General features: G+C 45.6%; 1 protein-coding gene across 1 annotated transcript in view; it reads left to right on the forward strand.

Moving 5' to 3' along the window:
• The window catches only part of LOC115157217 (GREB1-like protein), an 83,077-nt gene that overhangs the window by 58,135 nt on the left and 6,682 nt on the right, over positions 1-18,260 (forward strand). Inside the window, exons 20-30 of the mRNA XM_029705283.1 lie at positions 7,404-7,519; positions 7,782-8,026; positions 8,225-8,784; positions 9,124-9,226; positions 9,368-9,523; positions 9,797-9,936; positions 10,368-10,529; positions 13,216-13,420; positions 14,458-14,623; positions 14,976-15,345; positions 17,402-17,602. Of these exons, the coding sequence (XP_029561143.1) occupies positions 7,404-7,519; positions 7,782-8,026; positions 8,225-8,784; positions 9,124-9,226; positions 9,368-9,523; positions 9,797-9,936; positions 10,368-10,529; positions 13,216-13,420; positions 14,458-14,623; positions 14,976-15,345; positions 17,402-17,602 (2,424 nt within the window). The remainder of the gene's footprint in view (positions 1-7,403; positions 7,520-7,781; positions 8,027-8,224; positions 8,785-9,123; positions 9,227-9,367; positions 9,524-9,796; positions 9,937-10,367; positions 10,530-13,215; positions 13,421-14,457; positions 14,624-14,975; positions 15,346-17,401; positions 17,603-18,260) is intronic.

Raw genomic sequence — 18,260 nt, forward strand, 5'->3', positions numbered from 1 at the left:
AAGCGGACCAAAACGCAGCTCGGAGCGAATACATGTTTATTTAACACACTAGAATTAAACATGTACACAAAATCAAGTAAGAACTGCCAATACGTTACGTGCTCAAATAAGGAGACAACAACCCACAAACATCGTGGGGGAAAAGGAACTTAAATGTGATTCCCAATCAGACTTCACAAGCGACAGCTGTCTGATTGGGAAATCACCCCGAGCCCAACATAGAAATAAAACACAAAGAAAGGCTATAACCAAAACAGAAAATAAAGCATAGAAATGCCACACCCTGACCAAAATAGCAGAGTTCACCTGGTCAGGGCGTGACAATGTGGACACCGAGGAACCTGCTCCACTGCAGCTCCGTCGATGAGAATGGGGGCGTGATCTGTCTTCTTTTTCCTGTAGTCCACAATCATCTCCTTTGTCTTGACCACGTCGAGGGAGAGGTTGTTGTCCTGGCACCACACGGCCAGTTCTCTGATCTCCTCCCTATAGCCTGTCTCGTCATTGTCAGTAATCAGGCCTACCACTGTTGTGTCAACAGCAAACTTAATGATGGTGTTGGAGTCGTGCCTGGCCGTGCAGTCATGAGTGAACAGGGAGTACAGTAGAAGACCGAACATGCACCTCTGAGGAGACCCTGTGTTGAGGATCAGCGTGGCGGATGTGGTGTTACCTACCCTTACCACCTGGGGGCGGCCTGTCAGGAAGTCCAGGATCCAGTTGCAGAGGGAGGTGTTTAGTCCAAGGGTCCTTAGCTTATTGATGAGCTTTGAGGGCACTATGGTGAGCTATAGTCAATGAATAGCATTCTCACATAGGTGTTCCTCACATAGGTGTGGAGTGCAATAGAGATTGTATCATCTGTGGATCTGTTGGGGCGGTATGCAAATTGGGGTGGGTCTAGGGTTTCTGGTATAATGGTGTTGATGTGAGCCATGACCAACCTTTCAAAGCACTTCATGGCTACAGATGTGAGTGCTACGGGTTGGTAGTCATTTAGGCAGGTTACCTTAGTGTTCTTGGGCACAGGCACTGTGATGCTCTGCTTAAAACATGTTAGTATTACAGACTCGGACAGGGAGAGGTTGAAAATGTCAGTGAAGACACTTGCAAGTTGTTGAGCGCATGCTCACCGTACACGTCCTGGTAATCTGTCTGGCCCTGCTGCCTTGTGAATGTTTACCTGTTTTTAAAGGTCTTACTCACATTGGCTGCAGAGAGCGTGATCACATAGTCTTTCGGAACAGCTGGTGCTCTCATGCATGTTTCATTTACATTTATGTCATTTAGCAGACGCTCTTATCCAGAGCGACTTACAAATTAGTGCATTCACCTTATGATATCCAGTGGAACAACCACTTTACAATAGTACATCTATATCTTTTTTGGGGGGAGGGTAGGGGGGGGGTTAGAAGGATTACTTAATCCTATCCCAGGTATTCCTTAAAGAGGTGGGGTTTCAGGTGTCTCCGGAAGTTGGTGATTGACTCCGCTGTCCTGGCGTCGTGAGGGAGCTTGTTCCACCATTGGGGTGCCAGAGCAGCGAACAGTTTTGACTGGGCTGAGCGGGAACTGTGCTTCCGCAGAGGTAGGGAGGCGAGCAGGCCAGAGGTGGATGAACGCAGTGCCCTTGTTTGGGTGTAGGGACTGATCAGAGCCTGAAGGTATGGAGGTGCCATTCCCCTCACAGCTCCGTAGGCAAGCACCATGGTCTTGTAGCAGATGCGAGCTTCAACTGGAAGCCAGTGGAGTGTGCGGAGGAGCGGGGTGACGTGAGAGAACTTGGGAAGGTTGAACACCAGACGGGCTGCGGCGTTCTGGATGAGTTGTAGGGGGTTAATGGCACAGGCTGGGAGCCCCGCCAACAGCGAGTTGCAGTAATCCAGACGGGAGATGACAAGTGCCTGGATTAGGACCTGCACCGCTTCCTGTGTGAGGCAGGGTCGTACTCTGCGAATGTTGTAGAGCATGAACCTACAGGATCGGGTCACCGCCTTGATGTTAGCGGAGAACGACAGGGTGTTGTCCAGGGTCACGCCAAGGCTCTTAGCACTCTGGGAGGAGGACACAATGGAGTTGTCAACCATGATGGCGAGATCATGGAACGGGCAGTCCTTCCCCGGGAGGAAGAGCAGCTCCGTCTTGCCGAGGTTCAGCTTGAGGTGGTGATCCGTAATCCACACTGATACTGTGGGGGAAAAAATGATTTGATCCCCTGCTGATTTTGTACGTTTGCCTACTGACAAAGAAAGGATCAGTCTATAATTTTAATGGTAGGTTTATTTGAACAGTGAGAGACAGAATAACAACAAGAATATCCAGAAAAACGCATTTCAAAAATGTTATAAAATGATTTGCATTTTAATGAGAGAAATAAGTATTTGACCCCCTCTCAATCAGAAAGAATTCTGGCTCCCAGGTGTCTTTTATACAGGTAACGAGCTGAGATTCGGAGCATACTCTTAAAGGGAGTGCTCCTAATCTCAGTTTGTTACCTGTAAAAAAGACACCTGTCCACAGAAGCAATCAATCAAACTCCAAACTTCCCAACTCTCCACCATGGCCAAGACGAAAGAGCTCTCCAAGGATGTCAGGGACAAGATTGTAGACCTACACAAGGCTGGAATGGGCTACAAGAACATCGCCAAGCAGCTTGGTGGGAAGGTGACAACATTTGGTGCGATTATTCGCAAATGGAAGAAACACAAAAGAACTGTCAATATCCCTCGGCCTGGAGCTCCATGCAAGATCTCACCTCGTGGAGTTGCAATGATCATGAGAACGGTGAGGAATCAGCCCAGAACTACACGGGAGGATCTTGTCAATGATCTCAAGGCAGCTGGGACCATAGTCACCAAGAAAACAATTGGTAAAACACTACGCCGTGAAGGACTGAAATCCTGCAGCGCCCTAAAGGTCCCCCTGCTCAAGAATACATATACAGGCCCATCTGAAGTCTGCCAATGAACATCTGAATGACTCAGAGGACAACTGGTGAAAGTGTTGTGGTCAGATGAGACCAAAATGGAGCTCTTTGACATCAACTCAATTTGCCGTGTTTGGAGGAGGAGGAATGCTGCCTATGACCCCAAGAACACCATCTCCACCGTCAAACATGGAGGTGGAAACATTATGCTTTGGGGGTGTTTTTCTGCTAAGGGGACAGGACAACTTCACCGCATCAAAGGGACGATGGACGGGGCCATGTACCGTCAAATCTTGGGTGAGAACCTCCTTCCCTCAGCCAGGGCATTGAAAATGGGTCGTGGATGGGTATTCCAGTATGACTATCACCCAAAACACATGGCCAAGGCAACAAAGGAGTGGCTCAAGAAGAAGCACATTAAGGTCCTGGAGTGGCCTAGCCAGTCTCCAGACCTTAATCCCATAGAAAATCTGTGGAGGGAGCTGAACGTTCGAGTTGCCAAACGTCAGCCTCGAAACCTTAATGACTTGGAGAAGATCTGCAAAGAGGAGTGGGACAAAATCCCTCCTGAGATGTGTGCAAACCTGGTGGCCAACTACAAGAAACGTCTGACCTCTGTGATTGCCAACAAGGGTTTTGCCACCAAGTACTAAGTCATGTTTTGCAGAGGGGTCAAATACTTATTTCCCTCATTAAAATGCAAATCATTTTATAAAAATGTTGACATGCGTTTTTCTGGATTTTTTTGTTGTTATTCTGTCTCTCACTGATCAAATAAACCTATTAAAATTATAGACTGATCATTTCTTTGTAAGTGGGCAAACGTACACAATCAGCAGGGGATCAAATACTTTTTTCCCCCACTGTATGTCTGCCAGACATGCAGAGATGCGATTCGCCACCTGGTTATCAGAAGAGGGAAAGGAGAAGATTAATTGTGGGTCGTCTGCGTAGCAATGATAGGAGAGTCCATGTGAGGATATGACAGAGCCAAGTGACTTGGTGTATATCGAGAATAGGAGAGGGCCTAGAACTGAGCCCTGGGGGACACCAGTGGTGAGAGCACGTGGTGCGGAGACGGATTCTTGACACGCCACCTGGTAGGAGCGACCTGTCAGGTAGGACGCAATCCAAGAGTGAGCCGCGCCGGAGATGCCCAACTCGGAGAGGGTGGAGAGGAGGATCTGATGGTTCACAGTATGTTTCAGTGCCATTTGCCTCGAAGTGAGCATAGAAGTAGTTTAGCTCGTCTGGTATGCTTGTGTCACTGGGCAGCTCTTGGCTGTGCTTGCCTTTGTAGTCTGTAATGGTTTGCAAGCCCTGCCACATCCGACTAGCGTCAGAGCCGGTGTAGTACGATTCGATCTTAGACCTGTATTGACGCTTTGCCTGTTTGATGGTTCGTCGGAGGGCATAGCGGGATTTCTTATAAGCTTCTGGATTAGAGTCCCGCTCCTTGAAAGTGGCAGCTCTTGCCTTTAGCTCAGTGGCTTCTGATCAGTGGCTTCACTGTGGGGACGACGTCATCGATGCACTTATTGATGAAGCCAATGACTGATGTGGTGTACTCCTCAATGCCATCGGAGGAATCCCGGAACATATTCCAGTCTGTGATAGCAAAAAGGTCCTGTAGCTTAGCATCTGCTTCATCTGACCACTATTTTATTGATCTAGTCACTGGTGCTTCCTGCTTTAATTTTTGCTTGTTAGCAGGAATTAGGAGGATATAATTATGGTCAGATTTGCCAAATGGAGGGCGAGGGAGAGCTCTGTGTGCGTCTCTGTGTGTGGAATAAAGGTGGTCAAGAGTTTTTTTTTCCCCCTCTGGTTGCACATTTAACATGCTCTAACAACGGATTTAAGTTCCCCTGCATTAAAGTCCCCGGCTACTAGGAGCGCCGGCTCTGGGTGAGCGTTTACTTGTTTGCTTATGGTAGAATACAGATCTTTCAATGCTGTCTTAGTGCCAGCCTCTGACTGTGGTGGTATGTAAACAGCTACAAAAAATACAGATAAACTCTCTAGGTAGAATGTGTGGTTTACAGCTTATCATGAGATACTCTACCTCCGGCAAGCAATAGCTCAAGACTTCCTTAGAAATCGTGCACCAGCTGTTATTTACAAAAATACATAGCCTGCCGCCCCTTGTCTTACCAGATGCCACTGTTCTATCCTGCCAGTACAGCGTATAACCAGCCAGCTGTATGTTGATAGTGTCGTCGTTCAGCCACAACTCCGTGAAGCATGTCCCGTTGGTAGTTTAATCTTGCGCGTACAGTTTACATACAAGTTTACACACACTAAGGTTGGAGTCATTAAAACTCGTTTTTCAACCGCTCTACAAATTTCCTGTTAACAAACTATAGTTTTGGCAAGTCGGTTAGGACATCTACTTTGTGCATGACACAAGTAATTTTTACAACATTGTTTACAGACAGATTATTTCATTTATAATTGACTGTATCACAATTCCAGTGGGTCAGACGTTTACATACACTAAGTTGACTGTGCCTTTTAAACAGCTTGGACATTCTAGAAAATTATGTCATGGCTTTAGAAGCTTCTGATAGGCTAATTGACATAATTTGAGTTAATTGGAGGTGTACCTGTGAATGTATTTCAAGGCCTACCTTCAAACTCAGTCTCTCTTTGCTTGAGATCATGGGAAAATCCCCAAAAATCAGCCAAGACCTCAGAAAGAAAATTGTAGACCTCCACAAGTCTGGTTCATCCTTGGGAGCAATTTCCAAACGCCTGAAGGTACCACGTTCATCTGTACAAACAATGGTACGCAAGTATAAACACCATGGGACCACGCAGCCGTCATACCGCTCAGGAAGGAGACGTGTTCTGTCTCCTAGAGATGAACGTACTTTGGTGTGAAAAGTGCAAATCAATCCCAGAACAACAGCAAAGGACCTTGTGAAGATGCTGGAGGAAACAGGTACAAAAGTGTCTATATCCACAGTAAAATGAGTCCTATATCGACATAACCTGAAAGGCCACTCAGCAAGGAAGAAGTCACTGCTCCAAAACTGCCATAAAAAAGCCAGATTACGTTTTGCAACTGCACATGGGGACAAAGATTGTACTTTTTGGAGAAATGTCCTCTAGTCTGATGAAACAAAAATATAACTGTTTGGCCATAATGACCATCGTTATGTTTGGAGGAAAAATGGGGAGGCTTGCAAGCCAAAGAACACCATCCCAACTATGAAGCATGGGGGTGGCAGCATCATGTTGTGGTGGTGCTTTGCTGCAGGAGGGACTGGTGCACTTCACAAAATAGATGGCATCACGAGGAAGGAGAATGATGTGGATATATTGAAGCAACATCTCAAGACATCAGTCAGGAAGTTAAAGCTTGGTCGCAAATGGCTCTTCCAAATGGACAATGTGCTCAAGCATACTTTCAAAGTTGTGGCAAAATGGCTTAAGGACAACAAAGTCAAGGTATTGGACTGGCCATCACAAAGCCCTGACCTCAATCCTATAGAAAATTTGTGGGCAGACCTGAAAAGGCGTGTGCGAGAAAGGAGGCCTACAAACCTGACTCAGTTACACCAGCTCTGTCAGGAGGAATGGGCCAAAATTCACCCAACTTATTGTGGGAAGCTTGTGGAAAGCTACCCAAAACGTTTAACCCAAGTTAAACAATTTAAAGGCAATGCTACCAAGTACTAATTGAGTGTATATTAACTTCTGACCCACTGGGAATGTGATGAAAGAAATAAAAGCTGAATAAATCATTCTCTCTACTATTATTCTGACATTTCACATTCTTAAATTAAAGTGGTGATCCTAAATAACCTAAAGACGGGGAATTTTTACTTGGATTAAATGTCAGGAACTGTGAAAACTGAGTTTAAATGTATTTGGCTAAGGTGTATGTAAACTTCTGACTTCAACTGTAGGTCATCTATTTTATTCTCCAACAATTGCACGCTTGCTAGCAGAATGGAAGGAAGTGGGCATTTATTCGATCGCTTACGAATTCTAAGAAGGCAGCCCGCCCTTTGGCCCCTTTTTCTCCACCTCCTCTTCACGCAAATCACAGGGATCTGGGCCTGTTCCCGAGAAAGCAGTATACCGTTCGCGTCGGGCTCGTCAGACTCGTTAAAGGAAAAAAAGGATTCTGCCAGTCTGTGGTGAGTAATCGTAGTCCTGATGTCCAGAAGTAATTTTCGGTCATAAGAGACAGTAGCGGCAACATTATGTACAAAATAAGTAAAAAATAAGTTAGACTAACCCTTATTTGCGTTTTTGTAAGGGTAAGAGATAGGGTTAGGGTAAGAGTTAAGTTTAGGGTTAGGATAAGGGTAAAGGTTAGGGCTAGAGTTAGGATTAGTAGATAGTTTAAATATTAGTTATAGTCCATCTGTAGGTACTCTACAAACTATCCAAATAAAGTGTTACCTAACTTGGTTTTAATTTGGTCCCGAAACGTTTCTAATTGTGTGTTGTGTTGTTGCTGCAGGCCTGGCAGGGATGTGAAAATGAGGACTGGATCCCTCAAACCTATGAGGATCTGGAGGGTCTTCCCTGCATCGTCATCTTCACTGGAAAAGACCCTCTGGGAGAGACCTTCCCAAGGTGCTCAACTCAAACACATTACATTTGCCACTGTAGTACTGATATAATGACAGCATATTACAAATGTGTGTAGCACTTGAAGTTGCTCTTAAACCTCTGTAGTAATGTTGTAATAACGCTAGTAATGCAAAGTGTTTCCCAATTTCGATACCTAGTCCCAATGGTCATCACCATCCTGTAAAAAAGGTTTACCGTCTATTGGATTGACTTGGTAAAACGGCTGAATCCCCCACCTCACCTTTCCTATTTTTTCCCCTTAAAGGTCCCTGAAGTACTGTGATCTGCGTCTGATTGACTCCAGCTACCTGACACGTACAGCCCTGGAGCAGGAAGTAGGTCTAGCCTGCTCCTACGTGTCCCTGGGGATGGTGCAGGAGCCCCGCAGGGCAATGGACCCCAGGGACCAAGAGACAGACAAAACCAACGACCCCCAGGGCCCAGACCTAGAGCTTCACGTGGACCTGAAGAAGTCCCAGAGCAATGTCAGCACTGCTACTAAAGCCTCCGGTAGGTCCCTGGACAACAGACTCAACATGTTTAGGAAATGGGGATGAGACGCTTGTTTTCAGGTTTCAGGATACTGTGTAGTGAGGGTGTTACAGTTGGAAAGGGTTTATGAAACAGTTGTGATGAAAGACTATTCTCTGAGTCTGAACTTTCTCTCTCCCCATCCTATTCCTCTCCCTTCCTCGGGCTCTCTGGCAGAGAACGGGGTCAGCTCTTCTAATGTCCCTGACTCCTCCCAGAAGCCCTCCACCTCCTCCTGCCCCCTCGGAGGCAAGGCGGGCAGCATCATGATGGATTACAGGACAGTTCCGGGCACGACCTCATCCTCCCCCTGCCGGGTCAAACAGGAGTGTGACTCCCTGGGTAATGCCGCCCCCTGCCCCTCCAACACCCCTCCCTCCTGCTCCTCCTCTTCCTCCTCCCTCTCCTCCTCCTCTACCCAACGCCCCAGCCAGTCCACGCAGTGTGGCGGGGGCAGCAAGTCACCTCTAGTCTCTCCGCGGACAGTCATCCTGTCCCACGCAGCCTACAACCTCCTGGCTGGAGAATCAGGGAGCCAGCTGAGCTCCTTCTCCCTGCTGCCTCATGCTGATGTGGGCTGGAGCAGCCTGCTGAGGCCCCGCTTCAGACCTAACCTCCAGGGGGCAGAGCAGAGCCTCTTCTATAGACAGTGGACCGTAGCCAGGCAGCACCATGCCGACCACGAGGCTCCCCCGGTGCCACACCCACGACGCCTGCTGCTCAGTGGACCCCCACAGGTTAAAGACCATATAGATATTAATCTATCACCTCATATCTATATCAATGACAGCACCTCTCCTGTGCATGCCATCCGGCGTAGTCTAGAGCTGCATGCTGATATGGATTGTCCTATCATATCCCTCCCATACTGATGCAGAGATAAGTATCAGTCTTCTACCACCATGTGCAAGAGAATATCGGCCTAGTTGTATGGAGTCCTAAGAGGCAGTTGTGTATAATTATGGTATTTCAATGGATGCCTAAGATTGAGTGTTGATGGTTGTATGCAATGTCAGAGTGTCAGTTGTACCAACCAGATAGGTAAGTCCGTTTAATAACTCTGTTCTCTGTAATAGGTGGGGAAGACCGGTGCCTACCTGCAGTTTCTTCGCATCCTGTTCCGCATGTTGATTAGACTGCTGGAAGTGGATGTGTACGATGAAGAGGAGCTGGAGGAAAGTAAGGAGAGCTGGATCTTCTGTTTTATCTATCTCTGTCTTTATTTTTCTCTTTCTCTCTCTCTCTCTCTGATGCTGTGTGAGTCGAGGAACTGAAACTGATGTAAATGTTTGTTGATGTGTCATTCTCCTCCTCTTCTAGCGATCACGGACATGTCTGAGGCCACACCCCCAGCCAGGACCCAGTGGCCAGACATCAAGGAGATCCGCAAACTACCCTTTGACCTCTTCCCCAGAGACCCTAAGTTCAGAAGGGCCAGTTCCGTTTACACTGACAAGATGCCAAAGGGCTTGAAAGGTCAGCAGAAATAAACTCTTATTCATGGCCCATGTCCCTGTCATTGTAGAAAGAAGCTACCCCGATTCACTGATTCAGGGTGAGATATGAGTGGACCCCATTAATAGGTTGAGTTAATATTTGGGGTTAACATCTGATCTTAGATAATCTGATCTTAGTTTAAAGGCAACTTCTACCTCAAGTGTGCTATGTATATTGATTTGTTATCTGTGTGTATCTTAAACTGCTTTGTCCCATAGCCTGTGGATGTAACTGTAATATTTGTCCATGCAGATCCTAAACTAGAAGGAGAGAGCCAAATGCCTGTAAAGAGAGAGACTGTGTTGATTCGGTTGAGTATGTTCGCGGCCCACAATGCATTTCACCATTGTGAGCAGTGTCATCATTATTGTGAAGGAAGCCCTGCCACACAGGTCAGTACATAGGGAGGGAACAGAGCCATACTATATATTTAGATCTAAAGATGGTTCTGGGAGGGAAAAAATAGTTTGTCATTGATTTGATTTATTGGCTTAACTAACAGAACACCTGTGTCAACTATTGCTGTGTTGTGTGTTCTCAACAGCCCCACCCTTCTTCCACTTTTCTAAACCTATAGAAAAACACCACCCAACTTGTAGAAGGACTGGTGTGCTGAGCATAGCAGCCTTTTGTGCTTGGTATTGTGCTGGATGGTGTGCCGGGTGATGTGCCGAGTGGTGTGATGTGTGGTGTAGTGGGTGGTGTGCTGGGTGGTGTACTGGGTGGCGTGATGTGTGGTATGCTGAGTGGTGTACTGCGTGGTGTGGTGGAGCTCTGAGTGTACAGGATGTGTAACGATGTGTGTTGATGTGTTTTTGCTCAGCTGTCGGAGTGCACCTTCCACGCCTTCACATTCTGCTCGTCCGTGCTGGGAGAGGAGGTGCAGCTCCACTTCATCATCCCCAAGGCCAAGGAGCAGCACTTTGTCTTCAGCCAGCATGGCAGTCACCTGGAGAGCATGAGGCTGCCACTCGTCTCTGCGCAGGTAAAGGGTGATATGGACAATCTTGAGTCTGCCCTCGAGTTCTAAGAATGTTGTTCCCAAGATGAGTATGAATAGAGGCAAGGAATGTTCTCCCTTCAGCTTCTGTAATCAGTAGTGCATTTTGTATTGAATTTTTTTATTTCACCTTTATTTAACCAGGTAGGCTAGTTGAGAACAAGTTCTCATTTACAACTGAGACCTGGCAAAGATAAAGTAAAGCAGTTTGACACATACAACAACACAGAGTTACACATGGAATAAACAAAAATATAGTCAATAATACAGTAGAAAAAGTCTATATACAGTGTGTGCAAATGAGGTAAGATAAGGGAAGTAAGGCAATAAATAGGCCATGGTGGCAAAGTAATTACAATATACCTATTAAACACTGGAGTGATAGATGTGCAGAAGATGAGTGTGTAAGTAGAGATACTGGGGTGCAAAGGAGCAAGATAAATAAATACAGTATGGGGATGAGGTAGTTGGATGGGCTATTTACAGATGGGCTATGTACAGGTGCAATGATCTGTGAGCTGCTCTGACAGCTGGTGCTTAAAGTTAGTGAGGGAGATATGAGTCTCCAGCTTCAGTGATTTGTGCAGTTCGTTCCAGTCATTGGCAGCAGAGACCTGGAACGAAAGGCGGCCAAAGTAGGAATTGGCTTTGGGGGTGACAAGTGAGATATACCTGTTGGAGCGCGTGCTACGGGTGGGTGCTGCTATGGTGACCAGTGAGCTGAGATAAGGCGGGGCTTTACCTAGAAAAGACTTGTAGATTACCTGGAGCCAGTGGGTTTGGCGACGAGTATGAAGCGAGGGCCAGCCAACGAGAGCGTACAGGTCGCAGTGGTGGGTAGTATATGGGGTTTTGGTGACAAAACGGATGGCACTGTGATAGATTGCATCCAATTTGTTGAGTAGCGTGTTGGAGGCTATTTTGTAAATGATATCGCCGAAGTCGAGGATCGGTAGGATGGTCAGTTTTACGAGGGTATGTTTGGCAGCATGAGTGAAGGATGCTTTGTTGCGAAATAGGAAGCCGATTCTAGATTTAATTTAGGATTGGAGATGCTTAATGTGAGTCTGGGAGGAGAGTTTACAGTCTAGCCAGACACCTAGGTATTTGTTAGTTGTCCACATATTCTAAGTCAGAACCGTCCAGAGTAGTGATGCTGGACCGGCGGACAGGTGTGGGCAGCGATCGGTTGAAGAGCATGCATTTAGTTTTACTTGCATTTAAGAGCAGTTGGAGGACACGGAAGGAGAGTTGTATGGCATTGAAGCTCCTCTGGAGGTTAGTTAACACAGTGTCCAAAGAAGGGCCAGCAGTATACAGAATGGTGTCATCTGCGTAGAAGTGGATCAGAGAATCACCAGCAACAAGAGTGACATCGTTGATGTATACAGAGAAGAGAGTTGGCCCGAGAACTGAACCCTGGGGCACCCCCATAGAGACTGCCAGAGGTCCGGACAACAGGCCCTCCGATTTGACACACTGAACTCTATCTGAGAAGTAGTTGGTGAAACAGGCGAGGCAGGCATTTGAGAAACCAAGGCTATTGAGTCTGCCGATAAGAATGTGGTGATTGACAGAGTCGAAAGCCTTGGCCAGGTCGATGAATACAGCTGCACAGTAATGTCTCTTGTCGATAGCGGTTATGATATTGTTTAGGACCTTGAGCGTGGCTGAGGTGCACCCATGACCAACTCTGAAACCAGATTGCATAGCGGAGAAGGTACGGTGGGATTCGAAATGGTCGGTAATCTGTTTGTTAACTTGGATTTCGAAGACCTTAGAAAGGGAGGGTAGGATAGATATAGGTCTGTAGCAGTTTGGGTCTAGAGTGTCTCCCCCTTTGAAGAGGGGGATGATCGCGGCAGCTTTCCAATCTTTGGGAATCTCAGACGATACGAAAGACAGGCTAGTAATAGGGGTTGCAACAATTTCGGCAGATCATTTTTGAAAGAGAGGGTCCAGATTGTCTAGCCCGGCTGATTTGTAGGGGTCCAGATTTTGCAGCTCTTTTGGAACATCAGCTATCTGGATTTGGGGGAAGGAGAAAGGGGGAGGCTTGAGCGAGTTGCTGTGGGGGGTGCAGGGCAGTTGACCGGGGTAGGGGTAGCCAGGTGGAAGGCATGGCCAGCCGTAGAAAAATGCTTATTGAAATTCTTTATTATAGTGGATTGACAGTGTTTCCTAGCCTCAGAGCAGTGGGCAGCTGGGAGGAGGTGCTCTTATTCTCCATGGACTTTAGTGTCCCAGAACTTTTTGGAGTTTGTGCTACAGGATGCCAATTTCTTTTGAAAAAGCTAGCCTTAGCTTTCCTAACTTCATGTTATATGCTTCAGTGAAACAGTGCCATAAGCAACATTTAAGCAACAGCTACAGTAAACAACACCTACAGTAAGCAACAAATACAGTAAGCAACACATTATCAACACAGACACTCACATCATTATGTTACAAGAAGTTGCCACATGTCTCACACAGAGCGAACTATACACTGATGCACCTCTCCTTCTCTCACTTTAGTAGTTTGATGCTAATGAGCCCTGGCCCTAGCCTAGTGGAAGCAGCCTGATCTCATGATAGCTCAGCTCAGCAGTCAGTCTGCTTTACCAGGCTACCTGGGCCCTAGCCAGCTGCACTATGCAACTTTAACTATATCTCTACTTCCTCTCCCCAGGACCCCAGTCTGTTGAAGAGCCCCATCTTCACCCCGACCACGGGGCGTCAGGAGCACGGCCTTTTCAACATTTTCCACGCCATGGAGGGCACCGCCCACCTCCACATCCTGGTGGTCAAGGAGTACGAGATGCAACACTACAGGAAACAATGGCCCAACCACATCCTGCTGGTGCTGCCAGCCATGTTGAACAGCGCCGGAGTCGGTGAGTGTCTGGGCTCTGCGGTGAAGTTTCCCTTAGGTACAGTTCTAGGATCAGCTTCCCTTCCCACAATCCTAACCTTAACCATTAGTGGGGAAAATACAAAACTGACCCAAGATCAGCGTCTAGGGGCAACCTCACCCCTCATTTAGATAATTCCTCTCATTTCATTGGTCTAGTTCTGTGATCCCTGATTGGAGAGTTGCAGTACTACAGGTTTTTCATCCCACCATAGTGTTCAATAAGGTGTTTCACTGCTGAGTGGTAGCATTGAGGACCATAGTCATTTGTGATAGAACACTCGGCAAAGAGATCATAGAGTTGCCTTGTGTTGTATAAACTACATTTATGTCTTTCTTTATACACTAATGTATTTTACACTTTTAGTTTGTCCAGTAGCTTATCTCTCTCTGCTGATAGTGATGAATTTATGGCAGTCAGTGTGAACTTCAAGAGACATACTGTATCTTGCCATCTGTTGAGTAAGGCTGTAGTCAGTAGGTGAGAGTTAAATATTACATTAACCAATAGGGTAGGGCCTGGTCAATGAAAACACAAGCAGGCTAGTAGTCTGATATATGGATCCACCAATCAGGTGTGTAGTCTTTATGGATGGACCAATAGTGTTGCAGCACTACAGGCACATGGCACGTGCAGCAATAGGGGCATTAGGTAAAGGGCGAAAAAAACAGGACAGTTCAGCAAGTGGACGGACCAATAAAGTAATAATTAGAATTCAGGTCAAAACTACTGTGTTCAGACTGTCGTTTGAGTTAGAGCCTTAGAGTTGGAGCTCTGTGGTAGAGCTCTTTGGTTAGTGGTTGGCAAATATTTTTCTGCTGTGTTCATACAATTTGTGAATTTGACTAGAACAAACTAAATAAAATAAAAAGGAATCAGTGGATCTCCACCATCAACATATATGTCATTATGGTCAGAGCCCTGGTCAAAAGTAATGTTCATATTGGGAATAGAGTGCCATTTGGAACGTACCCACTGTCAGTAACATAGCTGTAACATTACTGTTGTCTCTGTCCCAGGGGCAGCTCGGTTCATGATCAAGGAGCTGTCATACCACAACCTGGAGCTGGAGAGGAACCGTCAGGAAGAGCAGGGGGTCAAGAGGCAGGACATCTGGCCCTTCATAGTCATGATGAACGACTCCTGTGTGCTCTGGAACGCACACCAACCCCAGTACAGCAGCAGGTACAGTTTCAAACTCAAACTGGCATGCGCACGCATGCATGCAAGCATATCCTCATGTGTGGCTCAGTTGGTAGAGCATTGCGCTTGCAATGCCAGGGTTGTGGGTTTGATTCCCACTGGGGACCAGTATGAAAAAGTACCAACATGTATGCACTCACTACTGTAAGTCGCTCTGGATAAGAGTGTCTGCTAAATGACTAAAATATAAAAAATATATATATATACTCAAAAACATCCTGATTGTTGGCCCATGAATATTGATCTGCAATGAATTCTCAGAAAGAACCATCATTTATCTGGACTACTCTATCAACACTCTTACTAATATCTGTCTCTTCCCTCTCTCCCTCAGCGATATGGCAGACACAGGGCCCAGTCTGACCAACGTGTCTCTGAAGACGGTGCTGCAGCACATTGAGGCTACTCCTAAGATCTTCCTGTATACCATGTGTGGCACCCGCAAGTGGAGCAGTGCCCTGGCCCGCTGCCTGCCTGCCATGCCCTTCTCCCGATGCCACCTCCATGACTTTGTCATGCTCAACGTGGACCTGACACAGAACCTCCAGTACGACCTTAACAGGTACAGCTGTGAGGAGGTGGACTTCAACCTGAGAGCCAACAGCAGTGGTCTGCTGCTCTGTCGTTTCAACCACTTTAGCCTGATGAAGAAACACATTCCCTTTGGAGGAAACAAGGACTTTCTGGTCAAACCCAAACTCACAGTGAGTTTTCTGCTCCTACTTTTTCGACCACATCCTTCTTTTAAACTTTTTTTTAATATATACAGTACCAGTCAAAAGTAAGGACACACCTTCTCATTCTAGGGTTTTTCTTTATTTTTATTATTTTCTACATTGTAGAATAATAGTGAAGACATTACTACTATGAAATAATTTGTGCTTTTGTCTGTGCCCAGTAATGTTTGTACCATGTTTTGTGCTGCTATCATGTTGTGCTGCTGCCATGTTGTGTTGCTACCGTGTTGCTACCATGTTGTTGTCATGTTGTGTTGCTACCTTGCTGTGTTGTCATGTGTTGCTGCCATGCTATGTTGTTGTTGTAGGTCTCTCGTCATGTAGTGTTGTATTGTCTATCTTGTTGTGATGTGTGTTTTGTCCTATATTTTACATTTCTTTTGGTATTTTTAATCCCAGCCCCCGTCCCCGGAGGGGGCCCTTTAGTTGGCCGTCATTGTAAATAAGAATTTGTTCTTAACTGACTTGCCTAGCTAAATAAAGGTAAAATACAAAAAGGAAATAACACAAGGAATCATGTAGTAACCAACAAAGTGTTAAACAAATCAAATATATTTTAGATTCTTCAAAGTAGCCACCCTTTGCCTTGATGACAGCTTTTCACACTCTTGGCATTCTCTCAAGCAACTTCATGAGGAATGCTTTTCCAACAGTCTTGAAGGAGTTCCCACATATGCTGAGCACTTATTGGCTGCTTTTCCTTCACTCTGCGGTCCAACTCATCCCAAACAATCTCAATTGGGTTGAGGTCGGATGATTGTGGAGGCCAGGTCATCTGATGCAGCACTCCATCACTCTCCTTGGTCAAATAGCCCTTACACAGCCTGGAGGAGTATTTTGGGTCATTGTCCTGTTGAAAAACAAATGATAGTCCCACTAAGCGCAAACCAGATGGGATGGCGTATCGCTGCACAATGCTGGTTAAGTATGCCTTGAATTCTAAATAAATCACTGACAGTGTCACCAGCAAAGCACTGTCACACCTCCTCCTCCATGCTTCACAATGGGAACCACACATGCGGAGATCATCTGTTCACCTACTCTGCATCTCACAAAGACATGGTGATTGGAACCAAAAATCTCTAACTTGGACTCATCAGACCAAAGGACAGATTTCCACCCGTCTAATGTCCATTGCTCTTGTTTCTTGGCCAAGCAAGTCTCTTCTTCTAATCAAGTTTAGCATTGTTTTTTTTCTGCAATTTGATAATGAAGGCCTGATTCATGCCTTCTCCTCTGAACAGTTGATGTTGATGTGTCTGTTACTTGAACTCTGTGAAGCATTTATTTCGGCTGCAATCTGAGGTTCAGTCAACACTAATGAACTTATCCTCTGCAGCAGAAGTAACTCTGGGTCTTCCTTTCCTGTGGTGGTCCTCATGAGAGCCAGTTTCATCATAGCGCTTGATGCTTTTTGCGACTGCACTTTCAAAGTTCCTGACATTTTCCGTATTGACTGACCTTCATGTCTTAAAGTAATGATGGACTGTCATTTCTCTTTGCTTATTTGAGCTGTTCTTGCCATAATATAGACTTGGTCTTTTACCAAATTGGGCTATCTTCTGTATACCAACTCTACCTTGTCACAACACAACTGATTGGCTCAAATGCATTAAGAAGGAAAGAAATTCCACAAATGAACTTTTAACAAGGCACACCTGTTAATTGAAATGCATTCCAGATGACTACCTCATGAAGCTGGTTGAGAGAATGCCAAGCGTGTTCAAAGCTGTCATCAAGGTAAAGGGTTGCTACTTTGAAGAATCTCAAGTATAAAATATTTTTTTCTTTCTTTAACATTTGTTGTGTTACTACATGATTTCATATGTTTTATTTCATAGCTTTGATGTATACATTATTATTCTACAATGTAGAAAATAGTAAAAATAAAGAAAAACCTTGGAATGAATAGGTGTGTCTAAATGTTTGACTGGTATTGTACATAATATAGTGTGTTTGTATGTGCCTGAATATGTCTGAAACACAGTCAGTCACCCTAACCTCCACCCTGCTCCCCCTCTAGGTGATGGAGAATCCAGCCCCCATCAGCCCGTACCAGTATGTCTGTGCCCCAGACAGTGATCACACCCTCCTGGCTGCCCCGGCTCAATTCCTCCTAGAGAAGTTCCTCCAAAGCTGCAGCCACAGACTGTTCCCCAAGGCAGTACAGAACAACAGCAACCCTGTGCTGTCCATAGACAGTTTCCTCAACATAGGTTCTGAGGTAAGATCTAGACAGCTACCTCAACATAGGCTCTGAGGTAAGATCTAGACAGCTACCTCAACATAGGCTCTGAGGTAAGATCTAGACAGTTGCCTGAACATAGGCTCTGAGGTAAGATCCATAGACAGCTACCTCAACATAGGCTCTGAGGTAAGATCCATAGACAGTTGCCTGAACATAGGCTCTGAGGTAAGATCCATAGACAGTTGCCTGAACATAGGCTCTGAGGTAAGATCTAGACAGCTACCTCAACATAGGCTCTGAGGTAAGATCCATAGACAGCTACCTCAACATAGGCCCTGAAGTAAGATTTCTTGCAGTAAGTTTCTTGCAATAAAATTCTGTGACTTTAAAGAATATTTCTCTCCAAACTTTGAATCCTAAAAGATGGAGATGTCAGATTTGTCTAAAATCCTAATTTGTCTAAAACCCTTATTCATGTCCTCATTACATGTAGCGCCAAAAGACCACTCATAATCTGTAAAGTTCTCTACTTTTGATAGATTTAAACAGACAATATTGGAATCACCTTGGTCACAACCATAAACTGTCAACTCTGTCTGCCTGATAGATTAAGATAGAATATGAATTTTGGTTAAAATATGTTACATGTAATTAGGTTTTGGAGTCATAAAGCTACTGAAGAAAAACAAAATTG

This window comes from Salmo trutta, chromosome 21 (genome assembly GCF_901001165.1).
Source record: "Salmo trutta chromosome 21, fSalTru1.1, whole genome shotgun sequence".
NCBI lineage: Eukaryota > Metazoa > Chordata > Actinopteri > Salmoniformes > Salmonidae > Salmo > Salmo trutta.